This window comes from Balaenoptera acutorostrata, chromosome 9, assembly GCF_949987535.1.
Source record: "Balaenoptera acutorostrata chromosome 9, mBalAcu1.1, whole genome shotgun sequence".
Classification (NCBI taxonomy): Eukaryota; Metazoa; Chordata; class Mammalia; order Artiodactyla; family Balaenopteridae; genus Balaenoptera; species Balaenoptera acutorostrata.
Genome location: NC_080072.1, coordinates 6904365 through 6913308, shown reverse-complemented (window position 1 = coordinate 6913308; position 8944 = coordinate 6904365). Strand labels below are relative to the sequence as shown.

At 58.4% G+C, this 8944-nt stretch overlaps 2 protein-coding genes across 3 annotated transcripts; one reads left to right on the top strand and one right to left on the bottom strand.

The window, feature by feature from the left end:
• The first annotated feature begins 1141 nt into the window (after positions 1–1141).
• CTSW (cathepsin W) lies at positions 1142–4629 on the top strand. The gene is made up of 10 exons (XM_007170967.2): positions 1142–1228; positions 1472–1556; positions 2397–2510; positions 2904–3058; positions 3165–3261; positions 3344–3424; positions 3751–3876; positions 4083–4147; positions 4224–4433; positions 4519–4629. The coding sequence occupies exons 1-10, from the start codon at positions 1142–1144 to the stop codon at positions 4627–4629; spliced, it is 1131 nt and encodes a 376-aa protein (XP_007171029.1).
• A 322-nt stretch (positions 4630–4951) lies between these two features.
• FIBP (FGF1 intracellular binding protein) lies at positions 4952–8687 on the bottom strand. Of its 2 annotated transcripts, none has more exons than XM_007170968.2 (10): positions 8497–8687; positions 8097–8295; positions 7769–7895; positions 7164–7264; positions 6499–6653; positions 6069–6177; positions 5928–5991; positions 5592–5678; positions 5407–5504; positions 4952–5073 (listed from the first exon to the last, which is right to left on the bottom strand). In XM_007170968.2, exons 1-10 carry the CDS (start codon positions 8579–8581, stop codon positions 5004–5006), a joined length of 1095 nt encoding a protein of 364 aa, XP_007171030.1. In that variant the 5' UTR covers positions 8582–8687; the 3' UTR covers positions 4952–5003. The 2 variants fall into 2 exon arrangements, with proteins under 2 accessions (XP_007171030.1, XP_007171031.1); XM_007170969.2 differs by having other exon boundaries at positions 6520–6653; positions 8497–8686.
• Between the last annotated feature and the right edge of the window lie 257 nt (positions 8688–8944).

The window sequence follows — 8944 nt, the reverse complement described above, 5'->3', positions numbered from 1 at the left end:
GCATCACACTTTTTTCCAAATAGAGGAGTCCCTTGGCTTACTATCCGGGGTGTGTGTGTGGGGGGGGGGGCGCTGGGTGCAGCAAAACGAGATCTCACAGCTTTGGGAAGATTCCTAATGAACGAAGAAACGAGGTGGTGAACACATGAGTGGATGGATCCCTTCCCCTCGCTCCCATCTCCTTGGAACCCCAAGAAAGCCAGTTTTTTTCTCACCCATCTCTGGTATTGGGTGCTGGTTGCCAGCGTGGAGGCCCAAATGGGAGCTCCCTAGCCCAAGGACCCACTTAAAACCAAGGCAGAAGTAACAGGTGTCAACACCCTTGCCCAGCCCTTAGCCTCCGGCCTTACTCGTCTGAGATGCCAATCCTGCTATCTTTCTGCCCCCTCAGGCCCACCCACACCCCTCATCCCCATCCCCAGACTGTGACAGGAATGAAGAACAGAAGGAGGTAGTAGATGCCACTTGCTGTCCCCTGGACCCTGAATTTTACTGTTTAAAACCCATGACGACCAATCGCTCAGTCAACAAATCCCCATTGAGCCAGCTCTGTGCCCGGCCCCTTCCTGGGTGCTGAGGACACAAGCAAGGCAGATACCTCCAGTGTGGTTGGGACGCAGATGCCAAGTAGGCACAGGCACACCAGGGGCTCAAGGAGCTGCAGGTTACACCACAGGATGGGTGAGCTTCTTGGAGGTGACTTCTGAGCTGACTGAGCTTTGTAATAGGATGAACAAGAATGCTTCCCGGGGGGCACTGACCACCATCCATCCCCCCAGTCATCAGGGCCTGTGGCTTCCATAGCCCCCCGTTTCCCCCTCAGGCACTGATGGCCTTATATTGTCACTGCCCACTTAGGATCTGTCTCCTCCTGTCCCCTTAAGGACAGATCCATCTCCATATCCCTAGAACTGCCCAGAACAGGGTGGGCAGAGAGCCTCTGTTGAATAAAGTGGTGGAGCGGGGTACAGGAAGGCAGGGGGCCATGTAGGCACAAAAGCCTGAAGGCCTCTTGTGCTTGGGGGTCCTCCTCCCCCTCGCAGCCTGGTTTCCCCTTTGTGGTTTCTCCAGCTCCACCCTCTCAGCCCCTCCACCTTGCTCTGCATAGCTTCCTGCCCCTGACACTCTGGTCTGCGGCATCATGTCACTAACTGTCCATCTCTCCTATCTCCTGGCCCTGTTGGTGGCAGGCCTGGCCCAAGGCATCAAGGGCTCCCTCAGGGGCCAGGTAAGTGTCCCCAACCTGCTCCTCATGCCTGGGGCTCACCCCCTCAGAAACAGTGCTTTGTTCCTATTTCTCAGAGGGAGGAACTGAGGCTGGAGAGGTGACTGACGTGTCCAGGCCCACACAGGGATAAGAGCGGGTGAACTGGCTGTTCCCCTAACCCAGTCCTGGCACATCTGGGAGCTGAGGTCCCAGCGATGACTCCTCACCTCTCCCCCTCCCCACTGCCCTTGGTTGTTCTTCCAGGACCCAGGTCCCCAGCCTCTGGAGCTGAAAGAGGTCTTCACATTGTTCCAGATCCGATACAACCGGAGTTACTCACACCCAGCAGGTATCATGGGGCGCAAATGTCTCCGGTCCAACCCCCCTTCTCCCATTTAATAGACAAGGAAATCAAGGCCCAGCATGGGTAATGTGCTTGGCCACAGCCACTCAGCAGGACAGGGACAGGGCTGGGGGCATACTCCCTGGTTTCCCAAATGCACAAGTGGGGACAGGATCATCCTTGGCTACGAACCTGGAGGAAGGCGGTAGCTGTTGGGGGTCTGACTGGTCCAAGAGGATCCTTCGCCTCTAGGGCCACTTTGCTGTGACTGCAGGCAGCAGGCAGGAGGCCGCCATCTAGTCATGAGTTCATTCAGCAAACACCCAAGGATACCCATTTTGTCCCCAAGCTGGGGACTCCCTCTCCACCCCCAGGAGTTGCCAGCCTTGCCCCTGTCCTCTGCATCTCATCTCCCATAGGGGGATGGTCTGTGAGCACCTTTCAGCCCAGACTTCCTGTGCCGTGGACCTGTACCCCACCCTCCCCCGCCTTGTTCCAGCCACAGACTTGCGGTCAGAGATGTGAAGTACAGAGAGAGATGACCTGGCAAGAAGCCGGTCTCTAACCATCCACTTTTCCCTTGAGTCACTCTGCCTTCCGACCCTTTACTTGGCTTCTTCCCCAGGTGGGCGGAGATACCCCTCTTCTGACCTCCTAGGAAAACCCAACTCTAGGGGCGCTGGGGAGCCACTTCCTTGGCCCAGGTGTCTGTAGCAGGGCCTGCAAGGACCACGGGAAATGAGCCAGTGCTCACCTGGGCGAGTGCGGATGGGAAGCCAAGCCAGTGACCACTTCCTACCCCTGGGGGCTTGGGAGCCAGCCTAGGACAACCTCCTTTTGGTCTAGAGCATGCTCGCCGCCTGGACATCTTTGCCCGAAACCTGGCCAAGGCTCAGCAGCTGCAAGAGGAGGACTTGGGCACAGCTGAGTTTGGGGTGACTCCATTCAGTGACCTCACAGGTACTGGGAGCCCCTCCTGGCCCCTAGGTGGTAGGTGGGGAAGCAGAACCTTCTCCAGGGATACTAGCAGATGGACAGGGCAGGTTTTTGGCTTTTGTTTCCCAGAGGGACTCAGGACCAGAGGCCTGGGTGCTTGGCCCAAATCAGTGATCAGGGGCAGGAACTCCAGAGGCCTGGGTCGCAGCCCAGCTCAGGGGGAGGCAGCAGGTGCAGGGGAGTGTACCCCAGCAAGGAACCTGGCCTCTCTCTAGGCCTCAGTACCCTTGCCTTGCTGTCTCCCAGGGTATTAGGGGGACTCAGATGGCTGAGGATGTGGATGGCTGAAGTGAGAGGCAGACTGTGGGGGAGAGGGGGTAAAAACTGCGAAACTTGGGGGCCCCATCTGTCTCCCAGAGGAGGAGTTTGGCCAGCTTTATGGGCATCAGAGGGTGGCTGGAGAGGCCCCAAGTGTGAGCCAAAAGGTAGGGTCTGAAGAGTGGGGGCAGTCGGTGCCCCCGACCTGTGACTGGCGGAAGAAGGCTGGCATCATCTCATCCATCAGGAACCAGGTATCTGCCCCCATGCGGCCTGGCCCAATCCAGCCCTGGTGGCGGGAGGGGGAGGAGAGGGGCAAGGCCTGCATTCCCTACCCCACCCCCATCCTTCTACCACTAGCAAAACTGCAACTGTTGCTGGGCCATGGCAGCAGCGGGCAACATCGAGGCCCTGTGGGCCATCAAATACCATCAGTCTCTGGAAGTCTCCGTGCAAGGTATGGCTGGGGGAGGGGACCTGTGTGACTGAGGCGGGGATGCCTGAGGCCCGGGCACCCATACTGTCCCTGCTTGCACCAGAGCTGCTCGACTGTGACCGCTGTGGGAATGGCTGCAAGGGCGGCTTCGTCTGGGATGCATTCATAACTGTCCTCAACAACAGTGAGTGCCTGTCTCTCGGGGCAGGTGTGTGTGTGTGTGTGTGTGTGTGTGTGTCGGGGGGGGGGGATGGGATGTTCCGGAGTGTGTGTGTGTGTGTGTGTGTGTGTGTCGGGGGGGGATGGGATGTTCCGCAGTGTGTGTGTGTGTGTGTGTGTGTCGGGGGGGGGGATGGGATGTTCCGGAGTGTGTGTGTGTGTGTGTGTGTGTTGGGGGGGGATGGGATGTTCCGGAGTGTGTGTGTGTGTGTGTGTGTGTGTGTGTGTCGGGGGGGGATGGGATGTTCCGGAGCTGAGCCGAGTCTCCTCCGGGGCCTTGCCCATGTCCAGGTGGCCTGGCCAGTGACAAGGACTACCCATTCAAGGGGAACAGCAAAACCCACAGATGCCTGGCTAAGAAGCATAAGAAGGTGGCCTGGATCCAGGATTTCATCATGCTGCAGCCCTGCGAGCAGAGTACGGGCAGGATGGAGACACACGGGCGGGCCCAGGGGGGAGAATGACAGGGACAGACAGACAAGGACAGACGGGGCTACAGACAGAGATGGAGGGATTTGGGGGCGGGGGGTAGGGCGTGGGAAAGAGAAAGAGATAGAGACACCCATGAGCCGAGAGCAGGGGGCACAGGGCAGGCAGGGCCTGACGGCACCTTCCACCCCCAGGCATCGCCAGGTACTTGGCCACCCAAGGCCCCATCACTGTGACCATCAACATGAAGCTACTGCAGGTGGGATAAGGTAGGGAACTGGGGGGAGGGGTATATAGGGGAGGTGGCCCCCGACTCAGCCTCTCTGCCCCTGCAGCAATACCAGAAGGGTGTGATCAAGGCCACACCTACCACCTGTGACCCCCAGCTTGTGAATCATTCTGTCCTGCTGGTGGGTTTTGGTAAAAGCAAGTCGGTGGAGGGGAGGCAGGCAGAGGCGATCTCATCCCGGTCTCATCCTCATCCTCGCTACTCCATCCCATACTGGATCCTGAAGAACTCCTGGGGGGCCAACTGGGGTGAGGAGGTGAGTGTGATCTACTGGGGGCGGGAGGACAGGGCAGGACAGACCTCTCCCCACCGTCTGGCCCTGATGTCCCCTAACTTCCTAGGGCTATTTCCGGCTGCACCGAGGGAGCAATACCTGCGGCATCACCAAGTACCCGTTCACTGCCAGAGTGGACAAACCCGTTAAGAAGCACCAAGTCTCCTGCCCTCCCTGAGCCCACCTGGCTGCCCCTCAGCTCTCTCCTGCTGTGCCAGCTACCTCCCTGCCCACCCCACCCCAAGGTTTTTGCCTATTCTCCCAGTATTTCTGCTACGGATTGAATAAACCTAGACAAGACCCCTGTCTTCAGAGTGGACTCAGCTGGGGTGGGGAAATGGATGGGGAGTACATAGATACCATTCTCTGACATGTCCTAGTCCCTGCGGGGCCAACGGACACATACATCCTTAGACACTGTGACACTCAGAGACACACGCGTGCAACCTGCACACACTCCCACACGCGGACCCATATGTGTACCCACTCACAGCCTCCTCCAAAGTCATGGCAACTTTATTGTCAATGTGGGCAGGGCAGGGGAAGGGGGCCTCAGTCATGACAGAGACGCAGGAGGCAGCCACGGAGGGTGCCCATGTAGCGGTCCCAGAGGGCCTGGTGCCTGCAATGATAACAGTAACGGTATTGGCTGATGTTTACTGTATCCCCATCGTGTCATGACACTGCTCTAAGTGCTCTCTACACCTTCACTCGTTTAATCCTCACAATATTCCTATGATCCTTATCACCCCCAGCTTATGTATGAGGGAACTGAGGAAAGGAGAGGTTAAGGAACCTGTCCAAAGTCGGGGTCACAGCTTCCAAGAGGTGGAGCTGAGACTCTAGTTGACAGAGACTTCCACCTCCAGGGCGACAGAACAGGGAACTCTGAGTCTGCAGGAGGGCTAGGCCCCAGAAGGAGGCCGGCAGAGTGAGGAGGCCTGGGGTGTCTCACCGGAAGCCATCCAGGGAGTGGACCGATGCCGAATACTGATTCAGGAAGAGTCGCACATCATTCAACGGCCAGTGATCGGAGCGGCAGGGTTCCACGAACTGTGGGCCCAAGGTAACATCTAGCACTGGTACAGCCCAGGGACAGGCCAGGATGGGGATCAGACGGCAGCGGGCAGGACAGCTCACCTTCTCCACAAGGTCCACAAACAGGTCTCTGACATCCTTATTGTGGGTCAGCTTGGCGGCCACATTCACCAGCCCCCGGGACAGGTTCTGTGGGGCAGGGAGCCTGGGAGTTCTGCCTTCTGCCCAAGAGTCTGGGGGCTGAGCCCAAATCTATCCACCTCCCTCAATCAAATAACTCCCCATTGTTTAAGAGCTGGCTCCCCGCTCACAGGCAGGCAGAGGGAGCAGCAGCGCCACCTGCCGGTCAATCTCAGGCATGAGCAGAGTTGCCCGGAGGGGACAGTGCTCTGGAGGCTGACGATGCCAATGGGACAGAGGCTGGATTGGGCCACAGACCTTGAAGTTGGCTTCCATCTCAGAGAAGACCCCGAGCTTTCCCCGGAGGGCAGTGCACACCAGGCTGCAGGGAGACAGGGTCAAGCCCAGAGTCGCCTGGGCCCCCACTTCAGGCCCCACCCCACAGACCCCAAGGGTCACCTCTTGTGCAGGTCCAGAAGGTCCTTGTCAGCAACAAGCACCTTGAGCTCCTTCAAGTCCTGGAGAAACTCCTTGTCTAAGTCCATGTCCATGTCATCCGCCTGGGGGTCTGAGTGAGGTCCATGAAGGGAGTTGGGGTGGGAGATAAAAACCCCTCCTGTGACATCCCGAGCCTTCCTCCCCCACCACCTCATTGCGCCCCATGAGACAAAAGAGCGAGTGGAGTGTGAGGGAGGCGGAGTGACTGGCCCCAAGCCACAGGGAAGCCGGGGGCCCTTTGTCTGCAGACGTGTGGGTGGGAACACTGGAGCGTGAGCAGAAGCGGCCGGGGAGGGGCCCCGAAGAAGAAAGGATGCTGGCAATGGGGGCCTGCAGGAGAAACTGCTGGTGGGAAGCCAGGCCCTGAGAAGGTGAGGAGGTGTCCAGGCACCTGGGTCAGTGGGGGCCTCACCGACGGCTCCGAGGGTCCAGTTCTGGATCATGAGCTCAGCACAGAAGGCAAAGTCCCCAAAGCTCAGATACTGCAGTTTTTTCTTCCCTGTCTCAAAGCGATTGTTGGCAAAGAAGACGATGGCTGCATAGTCCCTGCAGGGAGGGGAGAGTGGGCCCATCAGGGCTTGAAATTCCTTCTTAGCAAGCAGCTCCCACCTGCAACACTGGCTGGGCATCCGAGTTCTGGCCTCTCTCTACCCTAACTCACTGTGTGATGTGTGTTTCAAGTCACTTTTCTCTGGGCTTCCTCATCTGGGCAAAGAGAAGGTTGCAGCCCAGGTCTCCTAAGGGACACAATGAGAGACCACAGGGTAACAGCTACCATTCACTGAGTACATACTAAGCCCCAGGGGCTGTGCCATCATGGGCTTTCCATGTGGCACCTCACAATAGCCCAGTTGGTGAATGGCCAGGCTGGGATTCAAACCCAGGCCAGTCTGATCCAAAGTACAGACCAGGAGTGGGATAACCATCCCCCCAACCCAGCCAGGAGGTCAAGCGGCTTGGGGTGGGGAATATGGACCAGCCTCAGGGGGCAAGGAAGGAGTGTGCAGGAGGGGGAGGCAGCTGGCTCCTCACCTAGCCCCTCACCTGGCCCCTCACCTGGCCAGCCGGTCGGACAGGAGGAAGTGTTGCTGGATGTTATCGACCAGGGAGCCCCGCATTTCCTCCACCACCTTGAAGACTCGCTTAAAGTTGTCAAACTGCAGGGCAGTTAGAGGAGGAGGGAGGACTGGTCAGAGGTTGCTCACCCAATAAGCTGTTTAGTGAACGTCCCTCTATCACCTACCCACCTATTCAGTCAACAGACACTGATGGAGCATTTGTTATTCCTTCAACAAACTATTAATTATTAATACCCGTTATCAATTCAACAAGTGTTCACCAGCTTCTGCCATCTTGCCTTGGATGCATGTTTACTCACTCTTATCAATAAATTCACCCCCATTTTAGCATCATGTTCTCTAGTTCTTCACTAATTTGTGCTGAAACTGACCCTCCTGGCTAAGCCCCAGGAAAGCTAAGGTCAGATCTGGGCTTCTGAGAGGTCACTCTGGCTGAAGAGTAGGGGATGGCTTGGAAGGGACAAAAAGAGAGCAGAGTGGATATGAAGCCACTGCCACCGAGGTGCTGGAGGAGCCTGGAGGTGGGGCAGTGACCAAAGGGATGGTGTGAAGGGGCAGGCTGCAGATGAGTGTGGTGTCCACCTGTCTCCGGCAGCTCTTGAGGGTGATGCCTGTTTTGGTGCTGATGTCATCCAGGTCTTTCTTGGTGCCCTTGGACAGCTTCTTGCCCAGCACCTCCCGCACAAAGGCCTCGTCAAAGGCATAGTACCTGTGAGGAGTCAGGGGACACTACTGACTTTGCATAAAAGAGGGGAAAGGAGAACTGGCAGGACCTGGGTTTGGCCCCTTCTGCTCTCAAATTTCTCCCGGCCTAGATAAGCCCCGTCCCTCCCTGGGCCTCATTTTCAGCCTGCAAAATGGGTATCTGGCCAGACTGGTTGGCGCCCCCACCATCCCGCCAGGTGAGCACCTCTCGATGAGCAGCGCCTGTCGAGAGGGCGGGATCTGAAAGATGAGCTGGTGCAGCAGCTTGGGCGGGGCGTGTAGCAGGCGCTCGAGCATTTGGAAAGTACGGTAGTGGTCCATGGTGTCGCTCTGCAGCACCGCTGCTGTGGCGCCAGTCTGCTCCAGGATTCCCGAGCGCACCCTCAGGGCCACCGCGTCGCTCACTGGGAAGTGAGCGCTAGCATCAGGCCCCGCCCCGCCGACCCCAGAGGCCCTTCAGGGATTCCAGCCCCGACCCCTAGGTATTCGGTACTCCCAGGTCTCTGCCCACTGCCCTATAGGATGCGTACTCCTGGCTCTGCCCGCTCTCCCATCCAAAACAACAGCTCCGCCAAACCGGCACCCACAGACGGTCCCCCACAGACCCGAATAACCGTCCAGCCAGAGGCGATACACGTCCTCGTCGATGAGGGTCGTGTTCCCCACGAAGATGTCCAGCTCGCTGGTCATGGCGACGCCCGGACCCGGGTGTTACCGCAGCCCCCCCCCAGCAAGAGCAAGCACTGCCCGGGCCCGGCGCGCCGCCGCCGGGCCACTTCCGGGAGCACAGACATTCAGCTCCCGGCACCCGGAGCCAGAAAAGGACTACTTCCGGGACAGAGCGAGTCGGGGCAGGAGCGGCGAGGAAAGAGACGGAGGCGGAGGCAGTGGAGTAGCCCCTCCCTCCTCCCAGCGGGAGGGAGAATCTCAGGCTCTCAGTCCCCACCCGATCCCACCCTCACCCCGGCCAGGTTAGCTGGAGGGCGTTCAGAGTCAAGGTCTCCGGCCAGTTTGCCCTATCCCGGCAACCTCTACCCTCACATCCTCCTGGTT